General features: G+C 44.5%; 1 protein-coding gene across 1 annotated transcript; it reads left to right on the forward strand.

Annotated features, from left to right (window-relative positions):
- The first annotated feature begins 10,581 nt into the window (after positions 1–10,581).
- Positions 10,582–14,810, forward strand: FGF19 (fibroblast growth factor 19). Its single transcript, XM_076343348.1, has 3 exons — positions 10,582–10,822; positions 10,913–11,016; positions 14,424–14,810. The coding sequence occupies exons 1-3, from the start codon at positions 10,582–10,584 to the stop codon at positions 14,754–14,756; spliced, it is 678 nt and encodes a 225-aa protein (XP_076199463.1). The 3' UTR covers positions 14,757–14,810.
- The last annotated feature ends 1,158 nt before the right edge of the window (positions 14,811–15,968 follow it).

Below are 15,968 nucleotides of genomic sequence, written 5' to 3' on the forward strand. Positions count from 1 at the left end.
TTTATTATCTCCTAGCAGGAATGAGAAGCATATTTCTTAATAGGTTCCCCACCCTGGGCAGTGCAAGCCTTCCTTTGAAGAGTGTCTCTATGGTAATTGATGTTAATGAGCAGCAAGCCAAGGAGAAACACTGGGTCACCAGGTAGGAAGCCCCCCAAGAGATAATCTAATTACTCTCCAAAACAAATTACTTTCAACCAAAACAAATTACTTTCAATTACTCTGCAACAGATAAGATCAGTGGAGGGAGCTCAAAGCTGATGACAGCTGGAGACTGAGGCTTCACGAGTTTATGGATTGATCGCTTTCCTCTTTGGTCCGTTTTGTTGAATGACAAAGCAGTGACAGAAAACTGGAGCCAAGAACTGAGCTCCCTTTCATTTCATTCGGATGAATGCAGAGGACCTGCCAACTCGATGCTCTTTGCTGTGTGGCTCATTGATCTAAAACTGGAAAAGCTGTAGCCATGCATGTTCACATCTGTAACACGAGCAAAACTCTCTAGGAATAAATGTACAGGCTGGGAGACTGTAAAATCCACTCATTGTATGTGCATCATTATGCTAGGAATCAGAAGGGAAAACAGTACGTCATTGCTTATTTGTGCATGCACATAAAATGTGAGGCAAAATGGAGCCTCCACTCTTACGAGGCCTCAACAGGCCTAAACTATAAATATTAATTGATACTCTAATAATTTACTACCAAGAATTTTTTGCCAAATGTCTGACTGTTCCCGCTGGAGTAAATGAATTTTTTCCATGGAAGGCAGAATTGGACCTTAGCTCCTTTTCTTAACAAAGTATTAACAGTATTGTTCTGAACGTTAACTGATGATGATGATGATTATTATTATTATTATTATTATTATTCAGTAGCATATGGTGAAGTCAGACTGAAATACAAACTGCCCATGACGAACCACTGCACTAACCAAATCGTAAGACTTGTTTCAGTGCAAAGTGGTGACTAGACATCATAACTGGAAAATCTTGCCTAATGACAGTGCAGAAGGAACTTAGGTAGCAAAGGTTATAAATTGCCAGCAAAAGCTGTAGTTGATATGTCCGTCACTACCTTTCTCAGCAAATCGAGAGTTAAAATGCAGGAAATGTAAGTCAGGCAGTTAGTGTGAGGGGTGAACGGTTAATCAATGATTTTTTATATCACTGCTATTTGCCATGACAGTGCAAAGGGTTGTCATTGCTGTTTGTGTGTGCGTGTTGGAGGAAAAGGTACATTTGGGGATTACTGTCTTTTGAGAACGGGATACTGGTATTGCCACTGAGGCCATAAATAGGAAGGGTTTGTGTAGGGTCCGTTTATAGTTCTGTTGCTCTTTATTTCATTAGTATTGGTTAGTTCCTTCTACAATATTATACAATCAATGACACATCTGCTTAACTGGATCCAGATCACACTGATGGCAGTATGCGACCTATTAGTCAATAGAATGGCAAAAGGGACGTCTATTGCCCAGCAATAGCAGCTCTTCTGCAGAGTGAGGCTACAGTAACAGAGATCAGTAGCTGTTTTGTTGCAGTGTTTATCTGCTAGAGACCTCTGATAAAGAGTGATATATAGGTCTCAGGGAGCCTTCACTATTGAATGAAACCTTGGTGCCCCACATAGAGCTATGAGCGGGACTCCTGCCCCGCTCTGGAAATCTTCTGAAACAGATTAAACTTGGAATTAGTTGCGGGGGGCCTATCTTTACAATTCCCTTTGCAAAATGAGTGCCTAAATCAATAGATCCATATTCAAGAGTATGTGAACTTGAGACAGATGCATATGAGAGACACACCATGACTCCACTTCTTCATCCTCAGTACTTTGGTCTGCTTTGTTCACTTCAAGAACTGAGGTGTCCCTGCCTCTTGTCATGCAAGGATCTTCCTTGTACCTCCCAGCCATGAAAGAACCAGAGGTAATTTGGCTCTCGCTTTTGGCCCGTAACGTTTAAGGAACTTTGTTTCCAAGAAAATGAAAAAAAATTGAAGATGTATTTAAAATAAAAACATTTTGGGTTTGAAGATGGTAAATTAGAATCCTTCTGACCATTATATGTCTGATCACAGCTGTAAATACACATGAAAGAAATACTGAGTATAATTCTGCTTCTTACATCAGGTCAAGGTACATAACATACACAACAGCCAGATAGTGGCGGATTTTACATTCCATTTAATGTTTGCTATGACGTTTATATAGATAAATCCCTTGGTTTAATGCAGGTATTTTACTTCACTTTTCAGGGATGCTTCAGATTTTATCTCATACTGAAACAAGTTATTTAATGAATCTGAATTACTTTTGGAGTAAGACATCCATTACCTACTCGTTTTCTCACTAGTCAGATGTGTAAAACCTAAGTAAACTTGAATTACTTTCTAAAGACCATCCAGGTTTTTTCCATGCTGATTTGTTCTGCTTCTCTTACTTTCAAATGGCCTTTTAATTGGCCATTAAACTAGGAAATTATGGCTGATTAGGATCAATCCAAATGCAATGTTTTGGATGGACTGGCTATTTGAATACCATTCTTTTAGATCCCACGTTACTTCTGCTTTGTCAAGTAAAGGTCAATTTTAGCTGCATTGGCAGGATGCTTCAGTAACCTTTGCCCTTCAATTCTTGACCCCAAATGTCCCACAGCCATGTTTCGTGGTAGCAAATGTGACTAGTTAAGAAGCTGCAACAAGGAACATCAGAGAAAGTTACTCAGTTTCCCGATTCATGGTAAATCGTGCAGCTACTCCACAGCTATGGTATAGGCTTCCTTTCAGCAAAAAAGTATTTCTTCTGACTTCCAAGTGGAAGAACAGTTATTAATAACCTTCATCTCTTGCCTCTTGAACAAAGCCACTGTAAAAACTTTCTATATGACTGTCACCTATATTAAGGATTGAGTCTGCGTGTCTTGTGAAGAGGGAGGGAAGATATCATCACACTTTTTAAAATCCAGGTAAAGTAACTCCGCCTACTAAACAGATTTTGAAGGAATTGCACCAGAATTTTATTTCTTCTAAAATATTTTTCCATGGTTTTAGGCCCAGGATATGGGCTGGGGTAAAAGGTAGACTTCTATCGATTCAGCTGAATCACTTTGCTTTCCAGAAGCTGAGGATATGGCCGTGTGCAAAATATTCCTAACAGCCTTCAATTATGCCATCAGGAAACTGTACTTTTTAAAGTTTACATTTGTTCAGAACAGTTTCATAAAGGGCTTCATCATTTCAGTAAGAGTCCTTCCTGCAATATCATAATAATTGAAAGTGATGACAGTAGGTGAATAAGCACTTGTGGACTGAAGTGACACTTTGACACAACGTTCACGTGCATTCACTAATCATTTACATCTCTCGAACGGTTTATCCAGTTCTGTTGGTGACTTGCAATTCCTAGTAATGATAAGCAGCAGAATGTAGCATGAAATAATAGGCAGCAAGAAAACTGTAAGTCTTAGCTGGCTTCCTTAACTCCTTTTCTACCTCTTTTACTCCACAACATGGTAAATTGTTGTAATGTGTTCAGCACAGACCTCAGACTCCTTTTATCTGACCTTGGTCAAGTGTTTGAAGCCCAGATCCAAAACCCCCACAGCTACCTACAGTGGAATATAAGCAGAAGCTCCCCAGACATGTGTAATTCTTACCTTTCACATCCTTCAGTCTCAACAGGACTGAGCAATCTGGAACTAACCTGTATAAAGACAATCTGAAGCCAGGCACTTCTCCACCTCTGTCCTCCAAGAGACCCACTGTGCCAAATATCTGCAGATCTTACATATACATTGGCAAGTGCAGGATTCTCATAGAAAAAAAGCAGTGCCAGCTTTTAGCAGAATACAACAGTGATTTAACGTCAGTCTAGCAAATAAAGAATGTAGGTCTCTTGCTCTGCAGCAGTTCAGACCCCTCAAACCTTCCCTAAGAAAGCACAAAGGCAAGCCTAGCAAGTAGTTTGAGCCGACAGCAGCTAGGAGGAAGCCTAGCTCTTTGTTAACACAACTGCTTACATATATGTTTGCTCCACTGACTCTGTGACTCGGTTGCATGGGATCATCCTCCTGAGACAGCCGCAGTGTGTAAATTTTACATGATATAAAGCCTCAGATGAACATCTCAAAGGCATCTTACCTTTATGGGCCATCAGGGACAGCTGTAGGGTAGTCTGATCCTCAGCATCACATAAGCCGTAACAATTCTCCCATCGGTTCTCAGTCAAGCCTAACAGATTCTAGCTAAAATACCACTTAGATGGCCATAAGCCTACCAGATACTGTTAGTGCTATAACTTGTTATCATCTTCACCACTAAAAGACTTTGTGGTATCAATTTTACAACAAATCAGGATTATTATTATAGGTGCTTTTGAGGCATGGAGAAAACGTCTGTCTTTAAGCAGAGTTATAATCACATTCCCTGATATATAGGAGGCCTGACTTCAGGAGAAGGGGGGGAATCAGTGCCTCACCAAACAGACAGACATAGCTAAACCCCTTTCACCCCCCACCCCTTCTTTCTTCTGACTTCCAAAAATCACCACCTCAGACCCCCTGGCTCAGTGTCCTTGTTAACAAAGAAAACAATTTTGCACCTCCAGTGAAATGAAGTTAGACCTTTATGGAACAAATTCATCCCAGGTATAACTTAGTGAAATTGCTCCAAGGTCAAGTTTGGTTTAATGCGCCTGTATCGGTCTCTTTGCTGAAGTCCTTGCACATCTCGGCTTCCTACTGCGCCCTTTAGGACTGATTTTGTGGGAATTGTCGCTGTATCAGACTGAATAGGATCACCTGATTAATTCTGGCTCTCCAGGGCTTTGGATGTATTTGAACAGGAGCACAGCTCTGAGTACACACTCTTGTGAGTTTGAAGCAATACTTTGGTAGCAAACCTGTTTCCTTCTTTTTGTAATATATCTTCTTCTTCTACTGGCCCATTATCTGTCTATTAAAGGAAAATATTTCTGATGGAGTTGGAACTTGTCATAAAGGCAACATTATTTAGCCACTGACAAGAAGAGAGTACAGGTAAGCGCTCTATGGATGCCACTTTTGACTGAGAAGCTAGAGGTCTAGAATTACTCTTTTCTGAAAAAGCTAGGGACTTTCTCATGGTTTTCACAAACACATTGCATAAACGAAGTCCAGGGGCATTGCTCCCTGGGTCAAGCTAGAAATGAAAATGTAACCTACTGGCAAAGAAACTTGCAAGTATTCATTTCTGCTGTGGGATGCAGGTTTGCTCAAAAAAAAAATCATGGCGCAAGGTTATTTTGAAGAAATCACCATCCATAATAATCCAGCAACATTGCACATTTCTGTGTTAAGGTAAGTCCAAAACAAAAGTAAGAAAAAATGAGGATCTCAGCCTTTGTAAAGAGGCCAGATTACAATTGCCTTGGGTACTGAAATATTTTGATTAAATTAAGTGTTTAGATTATGTGCCTACATTTTCAAAATTTTGTTGATTTAGTGTAAATAAGGTGCTGGAGAGCACTGTACCAAATATGTTCCCAGAAAGTCAATAAGCCTTCTTCTATATCAGAATTATAAAGGATTTCATAGCACACAGAAAAGATGGGGTGGATTAAGTATTTCCAAAGCATGAAATAATGATTTACAGTGAGGAAAAAATGCATTTAGGCCATTTGAAGCTGTTGAGACTTTTGTGAGCTTTAGAGTAGACTTCATCAGAAGATGTCATTTGACCGTGAAAGCTTTAAGTCAATTCCAGGCTAAGTATTGCTCTCAGGAATGAATTGACTGATAGCAATAGTTAAGAAAGCATTAGATAACAGAATGGTGAGAGATATTTGAAATTAGTTGTCTGGCTGTGTTCATTGGAAAGAACGAGCGATAACACATGCAACTATGAATTACAGTAGCAACGCTCTCTCCAGCGCATTGACTTTCTTTAGCAGAGCAGTTTTAGAAGAGGAATCCCTCCGGAAGTTGATCATTTGAAAAATCTTTAAGTATCTGATGCATTTGGATCCTACTAATTCACTGGGGACTATTATATTATGTTATTATCTGGGGAGAGCCTCCGTGAATGCTCGTCCCGTTGTATGACATCCTGCCAGTGGGTGCACGCAGCGGGAGCTGTGGAATCTCAGTTCTGCCCTCATTCACAGCCCAGGGAGAAACATTGTCACCTTTATGCCTCTTGGATTGCAGAAGCAGCTGGGAAGCAGAGCAGTCCTTGACATATGGTGGAGTAACCTCTCCTTCTTAGGCAGGTTTTTTAACTTGTGCTGTGCTGATAAGGCTCTTTATAGAACAACCCCGTGCTCGAATAACCGCATATCGCAGTGTACTATGTCTTCACTTCTGCCTTCCCTCATTTGCCTGACATACTCATCTCTACCAGAAGCAAGAGAAAGGACTGGGCTGTTCTGCTGGCCCTCTGCCACGGGGGAAATAAAGGCTTTCTTTTTGCTGTCACTTCTGGGATGACATGCAGGAACTACAGCAGAAATCAGAAACCAAAGGAATTAGCACTACCATCTCTAGCTCTGCTTGGGACCTGGCTTCCCTCAGAGTATTTACAGCCTCTCTAATTCCTCCACTTCCGACTTCAGAGAAGAGGGGAAAAGACTTACAAATCTCTTCTCAAAAGTAATATTGAATCACATTCATGTAATGCCTACTCCTAAATCTGCGGGAGATCCCAAAGGTACCCCAAAGGAAGTAAAAAGTCTTCAAAGTTTCTGTACTATTTTCCTCTTTCTGCAATGACTTACATACCCAAAGTTTTCACCATGAAGTTCTGTAGATATTCTGAAGTTATTCTACTTTGGAGCAGATGTCTATTCATCCTAGACACATCTAGTTCACCACATTTTGACCCTCAATCAGCCTCAAGTGACTCACCTATGTAGTTTTTCCTTTGGTCTCCACCACAAAGTAGACTGCTCTGACCACCTTCTACTCATGGGTGGCTTCATGCCCTATTTCTGATCATTGTTTGTGGCCATCTTCCTTGGTTTCATTTCAGTTGGTTCCAATGATGTTATTGCCTAGTTAGGCAAAGGCAAACAACTGTTACCTTTTTGGCATGTTCCAGGATCTCTGGGTGTTTGACTTTCAAATATAGATAGTTATGTTCTTCCAAAATACATTTGGTTCAGCTTTAGTGTTACAGAAAGCTGAAGTTCTTGTTCTGCAGAAATTACATAGGGACATTGAAAAGTGCAGTGGGAATAAATGATTCATTACAACAGGTGAAAATGCTTTTGCAGTTGTGTACTATTTGGTCAGGAGGTATTTTTATTCTGCAAGACTTTCCTCCTGGGCTTTTTTTTCCTATCCCCATAAAAGCAAAAACCCCTACACTACCAGGTTTCCTTGTTGAAGGCTCTGTTTATACGGGGAGCAGGTCCAGCACTGGAAGTGGTGGTGTGATTTACCCCATAACACATTTGTTCTGCAAATAATTTTTTTCTGCAATACATTTGTAGAAACATGTGAAGACATGTGTCTTTCTATTGAACTTTGGTAAAAAGATGCAAATAAATGATAAAGTTCAGTGACACAGATAGGAACTGAGATGAAAATCACATGTTGCAACTCTCATATTTTGAAAACAGTGAGATTCATTAGCTCATGTAGCTCTAGCTAAAAATAAGGTATTTAATCTGGGTTAATCATCTAGGCTTTTTTTCCAGAGCCAATAAAGAAATAAGCACTTCCAGAGATTATTTAACCCATATCTCTTAAACAGCTGTTTTGAGATAGGATTGATACTATCCAGTCCAGATAAGTACTTGGAGGCACTTACCTCTGTCACTGACTACAGAGGAACTTGAAAAAATTATTTAGATTGGAAGCTTCCTATAACAAGAGAGGCCGTTCCAAAAAATGAGTGAAGTGCTTCATTTTCATTTTAATTGGATTTGATATGAACCTTTAAACATCAGTCCACATAACATCAGCAACAGTAACAATGAAAATAATTTTTAAAAGCTCTCCACCAATTGTTAGCAAATTCTCACTTATAGCCAGCTTTTTCACTGATTTGAAATATCATTTAGTGCAAATGATTTGCCCTTTCTGCCTCAATTTTTGATCTTCACAAGGGAATAATAATACGATAAAAATGAATAAACAAGTTGCAAGCATCAATTCCTTACCGCTTGAGAGAAGTTTGATTTCTTCATGGAGAAAAATAATACTTACAATCGTCAATATTATTCACACTATAGTATCGCGGAAATAGTAATCATAAAATAGTTTCTATTCACTGAGGTGCGCAACAAAATGAACTAAAAAGGCCTTTCAGATTCATTTCAGACCATAACCTCTGTGTGCGTAGTGGGTGCTCAATACCTTGAAGAATGCATATGTAGCCAGGATGAGTTACATGCACAACTGCTGTGGGGCCCAGGGTTGCAGGGCAGTGAACCGCCTTTGTAGCAGTCATGTAATAACATGGCAGAGTTTTGCAGAGGAAAAAAAACGAGGGTCTCGGATGCCTTAGTATTATTTACTGGGTTTATAATATTGTGAACTTGTGTGATGTTTGAAGGGCCAGAATTTCTCAAATCAGGCCGTGATTTGGAGGATGAAGCAAGAGACACCTGAAAGTGAAGTGGTCCTGATTTTTATTAATTATTCATCAGCCACGCAGAGAAAACTGCGCTCCTTTTTGGGTGTCTCAAGCTGACCATCCAAAAAAATCCAAAAGCAGTCAAAATCAGAAGTTGCTTTTGAAATGGTTGGTGACATACAATCCCTTGCTCCAGGGAGCTTGTGATGCAAGGCCCTGATCACTCAAACACTGATTGATCGATGTGATTAACTTCGGTACCATAAGCTACGCATGATAATAAGTGTAAGCGTTTATACAAGTGCAGGCCACCATCCTACAAGACTCCGTATTTTTGTATGACCTTGTCTATGTGCACAGCCTCACTGAGCTAAGATTGCTCATAAAGAAAAGTTCTTTGTGCGAGTGTTTACAGGAGGGAGATGCAAGTGTACAGACGAAAGGATGAAAGTAAACAGGTAGCAAAATATAAAAACAGCATGTGGAAGCTGACGGAAACTTTGTCGTTTCGGAGAAGTTGCTGGGGGCAGGGGATTATGTTTTTCTTAATTGTTATTTAATGTGTCCTGTGGGGAAAGGATTTTTTTTCTTTATGAAATCCCATCGGTACCCATTTGCTCTCTTGAGATCTAAGAAAATTCCTTTAATGCTCAGTTTGGATGGACAGCAGAAAAGTCAGCAGCAATCCCCTAAAGTGCCCTTGAGATACAAAAACGGTGGAACAAACCAAAATACGCGTGCCTGCTCCTTTCCATCTCTCCTGGCGCACTCGCCGAGTGAGCTCCCGCGGAGGAGCCTGCGTGGAAAAAGTCCACGCACAGAACGGAAAAAAAAATCTGTTCGATGCTTAGATGGGGCCGCTGGCTGGGGGCAATGCCCTTTGACTACACACGCTTTTTTCTCCCCCAATCTCTTTGTACAAATGGGGACGAACAGGCGCTGGAGAGCCCCCCGAGGCAGCGGCTCCCCCACGGCGAGGCCAGCCCGCATCCCAGGCGCCAGGCTCCATCTAGCGACACAGCCGGGGATGGCCGGGCGGCAATAAAGCCCGGGAACAGCGCCGGCCCGCCCAGAGGCGCCGTACCGGGCCGTGCAGGGCCGTGCAGGGCCTTACCGGGCCGTACCGGGCCGCCCCGTCGCGGCGCGGCGTGGGAGGCGTGCGGCCGTACCCCGCCGGCTGCCGGGAACCGGGAACGGCGGCACCGTTCACCCAGCGCTCCCGCCTCGGCGGCACGGCCCCTGCCCTGGGAGGTGACCGGGGCTTGCGGCCCCCGGGCAGGGGCCGTGCGGCGGGGCCGGGGAGCTGCAGCGGCTCCGGCAGAGGGGCAGGGTCCCGCCCTGCCCTGCCTGAGGCTGATTTCCCTCGGCGAGGTTTAAAAAGCGGTCCCCGAAGGCGACATTTATTTCTGAAAAGGGAAATAAAAGGATGGGCGAGCGCTAAGGCGGGAGCCGAGCGGCGGCGGTGGGCGAGGGCAGCCTCACCCCCGGGTCGGCTCCCTCACCTCCGCATAGCCGCTGGATGGGTTTTGATTTACACGCGCCCGCCCCCGGTCCCCTTCCCGGCGCTCATACCGGGGCAGGGGCTGCGGGACCGGCAGTGCCGCCCGTCCCGTCCCGTCCCGTCCCGTCCCGTCCCGTCCCCGCGGGGCAGCCGGGACCGCGGGGGTCCGGTCCCGGCCCGACGGGGAGAGGCGCGGCCGGAGACTCCAAGGGGGGGGAAAGCTCGGAGGTGCGGACGGGGAGGGAGCGACTTCAGGGTGTCCCCTGCGAAATGATGTCATCCGATCAATATTTTCGGGGGGAGTGACCGATCCGACCAATTCCCGCTATGAATGGGCTCTATATTGGAGCTGGATGCAGCCGAATCGATCGGGCTGATAACGGAGAGCTATAAAAGGCCGGGGGGCTGGCTTCGCCCGCGCTCCATCCCCGAGGCGCAGCCAGCGCAGCCAGCGCCCGGCCGCCGCTCCGCTCCCTTCCGCGCCCCTCCGCGCCCCTCCGCGCCCCTCCGCTCCCCTCCCGCGGCATGGGGCCGCCCCCCGCCGCCCGCCCCGCCGCCCTGGCGCTGCTGGGTCTCGCCGCCGCCGCCGCCGCCGTCGTCGCGTCGCTGCCGCTGCCCGACGCCGGTCCGCACGTTAACTACGGCTGGGGAGAACCGATCCGGCTGCGGCACCTCTACACCGCCAGCAAGCACGGGCTCTTCAGCTGCTTCCTGCGGATCGGCGGCGACGGCCGGGTGGACGCCGCCGGTAGCCAGAGCCCGCAGAGTGAGTACCGGCGGCGGCGGCGGCGGCGGCACCGGAGCGGGATGGGACGGGGCCGCGGAGCTAACGCCGCTCTTCCCTCTGCCCCCGCAGGTCTGCTGGAGATCCGCGCCGTGGCGGTGCGCACCGTGGCCATCAAGGGCGTGCGGAGCTCCCGTTACCTCTGCATGGACGAGGCGGGGCGGCTGCACGGGCAGGTGAGCTGCGCCGACCCCGGACCCCGGACCCCGGTCCCGGCGGCTCTGCCCCGGGCTCGCCTTTCCCGAGGGAGCTTTCCACCCCGGCCGCCGCGCTGAAACGGCAGGCGAGACCAAAGGGCTGACGTATTTTTTTGTGGCTGCGGTTGGTAATGGGTTAACAAAGCTTTCGGGTCCCCACCACACCACCACCACCACCACCACCACCACCACCACCACCACCATCACCACCCCTCCCCGCCTGCTCTCGATAGGACCGGTGATTCCTGTCACTGGCACTGCCTGAAAGGCCGTGAGGGTTATTAGAAGGCAGCAAGGAAACATCATTTCGAAAGCAAAGTATGTATTGCATGTCCCCTGCCAAAATATCCTGAAAATACAGTCCAGGGCAAAACTGCGTTTATGTTTAAAAAGCCTCATCGGTGGGTGGCTGCGTTTCTGCCGCAGAAATAGATTAAGTCACGCCATAGGATCTGAATAATTTCTCGCTGTTCAGGTCAGGTATTCTGAAAAAAACCCAAGATTGCTCCTTTGGAAAGGGGATGCAGCCAGATGGCTGCCAGGCATACGAGTCCCAGGAACACGGGGTTGCCATCTCTTAGCTAGTACCAAACAGAAAGGGGATTTCGAGGGGAAGAAGGACTCCCCTCCACTGTCTCACTTCTGACCCGTGATAACAGCACAGGTTACTGTGGGACTCCAAGAGGGTGAGGAGTTGAGCGACCTGCTGACGCCACTTTGTTAGGTCATGCTTTTTCCCTAGGTACGTCAGCGTATCGGCTAGTCATTACCAGCGATACAAACTTGTTTTTTAAGCCACACACGAGTAAGTTGCCAACTCTAGAATTTGAAGGGCAAGATTCGGGTTCAGTCTGTGAGTAACTGCTTTACAGGAGGCCGAGTTTCACAGAGCGATGGCTTTTTATTATGCCATAGTAAAGACACAGCTTGATTCTGCTTTGATTACTCCAGGAAAATTTCAGCTGATTTCAATCGGGCAAGGACTTGGCCCATTGTCAAAACTCCCAGCATCTTTAATAAGAGCAATACTGATGTAGTGATGTTTTTGAATACGTATATAACATAGGATTAAGCCTTTCTTTCTGTATTTCCTTGCTTTTCTGGGCTAGAATCAATCGATGCCGTGATAAGGTGCATAGGTTCAGATGATATGGTAGGTCAATTATTAGCTTAATGTCTTAATGTATATCCAAAGCAAAATGATCAATGAAAACAAAGTAGAGCCTGGATCCTGCTCCCATCGGAGCTGCCGGCTGGACTTTAGTGGTCACAGAATTTTAAAATAGCTTTTGTATAACACCATTTTGAAGGCATATGCGTATGCCTTGACTGAGACCGGGTTTGTTGGCGTGTAGTATTAATTGCAGGGGTTTTTTTCTGAAAATACAATGGCACGTAGCCATGCCGTCGCATCTATATGTTGTGGACACCTGCTGTCACCTCTCTGCTAACAGCCCGGGCAGGCAGCTCTGCAGGCAATTCTTTGCCTTATCAGCGCTGCGCTCAGGAGTGGGAGAACGAAAGGGCAAATGCGGTGTCTGGGGACTGAACTCGGCAACCACTTGCACTCCTGAAACATGCCCTTTTTTAACACTGGAAAACTGATGACTAGGGTTGATTTCTGAACGTGCAGTGTGCCGTAGTCAGTAGTTTAGGGGGAAATCATGTAACTGCTGAACATACTGACATACTATAAATTCCTCCTGTGAAAAAAATAATCTGGAAATACTTAAAGTGCATTTGGTACTTGTTTAAAAAAATACACCAGAGACCATCCCAATGAAATGAAGAGGGACTGATACAGTTGAGACATGGGGGGCGCAATCAATAACTCTCATTTGTAATGGGCACTTGCTCAAGAAGCTTTTTTATTTCATCATCCTTGTTAGTGAGGCTGAGCACTCATACAAATGAAGACGGCTAACAATTCAGCCATAAATTTGTATCATAGACACATTTTTCTGAGATACAATTTGTGTAGAAGGATAAATATTGCATAATTTTATTTTGAGAAAACGCCTTTTTTAAAATTACTTGATTAGTTTTAAAAGTGCTTTTGAAACGACAACCAGATGCATGCACTTAATTGTACTCCATATTGCTGAGGGTGTTTGAGAAAGGACTGAAGAGTATCAAACATGCTCTCTGTTCAGACAGGCAGAGCATTCATGTAAGGACACTTTTATCACTGCAGACTGAGCCATAATCAGCAATTGTCTTTTATTGACCGGGAGTTCAATCACCTGTGGTGGCTGAGCCTGAAATAGCACCGGAGTTGCAAGAAATGCAGTGCTTGTGTAAGGATCGGGAAAGGTCTGACCTGGTGATACAAAATCCTAATATACTATCTGTACAGTATGTTACAAATGTAATTCTACAAATTCATGCCTAAGAAAATACATTCTTCTATACAAAATCTTAACTTGCGCTGTTATTAATTTGACAGTTCTAACTAATGTCTAGCGAGCAAATAACACTGTGTTAACTGGTCTTCTGTAATTTCAGCAAATGCTGAGTTAAAAAAAATGGCAATTACCTTTTTAGTGTTGTTTTACTGATTGGCCATGTTTGCGAAAGCACTGTCTTTGGCAGCGCCGCCTTTCTACAGACCCGATCCTGAAGCCCTTACACAGACAAATCTGTAACAGAGCTGGAGTTTTATACCTGAGGGTTGTTGGGTCAGGTCTCATGACTGCAGTTAAGTACTGTCAGCAATCAAGGACAGGTTATCTAAATGAGCACTGTCATCTGAGATTCTTTTTCCCTGTGCTCAGGACAAGATAGGTGTGGTAGCTGTGGAGAAGTACACATCCAGGATTCAAAGCTTATTTAATGTGATGGACGTGCATTAACTTCAGGAGTTCTGGATTAGGTCTTTTAATGGCCTCATAACCCAAAATGCATACTATGTGCAACGTGGGGAGCTCGAGTAGAACAGAACAGAACAGAACAGAACAGAACAGATTAGAATAGAATAGAATAGAATAGAATAGAATAGAATAGAATAGAATAGAATAGAATAGAATATTTCCGTTGGAAAGGGCCTACAACAATCATCTAGTCCAACTGCCTAACCGCTTCAGGGCGCTTCAGGGCACTTCATCTCGGTGGCTGTGGTCCATCACTGAAAAAGCAGTCACCAGAACAATGGGTCCCACCTGCATCCCTGAAGCAGCCAGGCAGAGAGGCAGCGGGCAGCTCACCAGCGTGGATCTGGCAGTGGGGTCTGCAAGGTGCACCAAATTGGGGCACCCATGACAAGCCAGAGGGACACCCCCACTGACAGCAGAGGGAGAAGGGTTGGTTGCATCAAAGGTTTCTGTTGTGGTTGAATACAATGAGTCTGGTGGGTGTATTTGTAATTCTCGTTACTCCTTGCTGTTCAGCTCAGGTATTCCACTGAGGATTGTTCCTTTGAAGAAGAGATTCGTCCAGATGGCTACAATGTCTATAAATCAAAAAAATACGGAATATCGGTGTCTTTGAGTAGCGCCAAGCAAAGACAACAGTTCAAAGGAAAAGATTTTCTTCCACTATCTCACTTCTTACCTATGATCAACACTGTGCCCGTGGAGTCAACAGACTTTGGTGAATACGGTGATTACAGCCAGGCCTTTGAACCAGAGGTGTACTCCTCGCCTCTCGAAACGGACAGCATGGACCCCTTTGGCATCACCTCCAAACTGTCACCGGTGAAGAGCCCCAGCTTTCAGAAATGACTCTGATCACACACACATGTTTTTAAAGAAATATTGCAGAATACTGCAGGGTTTTTTAGCTTTTCATGTAGTGATACTTTGGACTTCTTTGTATATTTCAGTACAGAGCCAGCCTTTTCCGTGCCATGTGTTGTACCCGTAAGAGATGAGCGCCCAGAGGCTATTCGGTAGTCTAAAGAATTGCCTATCCTTAGTTTTATCTGGAAAAGGATTAAATAAGAAAAGCTTAACAGCTTCATCAGAGTTCCTCCCTTACCGTGGTGATGATAAAATAATTATAATTTTTCTACATCAACTTCATTACCACGTATGTTCACCTGTTATTTCTGCTCAAAGGAGCAAATGCAGAAAACCTTTTTTCCAGTCACAGGGAGGTTAATGATCTCTTAGCTTCAGAGGCCTTAAAGACAAACATTTGGAACACAACACGATTAAGGAAAACCTAGCAAATGTGGTTATGTGAACTAGAGTTAATGCTGTTTCTTGAAAAGCTGCTGACAACATTCTGGGAAAACTTTCTATTGAAAGCATGCCACTGAAAAAACAATTCTGCTTGTATATTGTGCTTTTTCTTCCCTTAGGAAATAACGGAAGAAAGGGAAAAATTTCTTCCTTCCCTTATTGCTAAAGGGAAAACTGGATCTTTGATTTCTTTTAAAGGCTAATTTATGTTCACTGTGGGATCAGCATCATCCAGCAGAAAGTTCTCATTAACATTGGTGAGAATTCAGTGTGTGGTTGGAAGAGTGCACAGAACTAGCATTTGTGGTCATCAGGTAGGGAATGAGCAGTTCAAATTAGTGTTTAAATTAAGGTTCTGTTGTATATAAGCATGCATATCATTAGCAAACGGAGAGAAAGACTGAAAATGGATGATGTATAGGTCAAATCAATTGCAAAACAGGTTTTCGTGTTTAACCTTTAACCATCAGCAAGTCTTTCAAGTCCCTTCCAGGCTTGATTCTGCACCCGTGGGAATCAGTGGAGAGACAGTTTAGTGACTTAAATGCCGCAGAACTGGGTCAGCCACGCCGTTCTTCTTGCGGGAAGGGATTATGAGCACCTCGTGGCCAAAACACGGATGTCTGATGTCTTCAGTTCTGTTCTCCTATTGTAACAATTTGACGAAGGAATAACCAAGGTGAAACCAAAGAAAAAAAGAAAAAAAAAAGCAATGTGAGAAAAGGGTTCAGGGATTCTATTCGTTTCCAA

The sequence above is a fragment of the Aptenodytes patagonicus genome, chromosome 7 (genome assembly GCF_965638725.1).
Source record: "Aptenodytes patagonicus chromosome 7, bAptPat1.pri.cur, whole genome shotgun sequence".
Taxonomy (NCBI): domain Eukaryota; kingdom Metazoa; phylum Chordata; class Aves; order Sphenisciformes; family Spheniscidae; genus Aptenodytes; species Aptenodytes patagonicus.

Excerpts from the sequence above, each read along its gene's own strand:
- FGF19 (XM_076343348.1), top strand. The coding sequence starts at position 10,582 with ATGGGGCCGCCCCCCGCCGCCCGCCCCGCCGCCCTGGCGCTGCTGGGT. Across the intron at positions 10,823-10,912 it reads CGGTAGCCAGAGCCCGCAGA|GTCTGCTGGAGATCCGCGCC; the intron begins GTGAGTACCGGC and ends CTGCCCCCGCAG. Across the intron at positions 11,017-14,423 it reads CGGGGCGGCTGCACGGGCAG|CTCAGGTATTCCACTGAGGA; the intron begins GTGAGCTGCGCC and ends CTTGCTGTTCAG.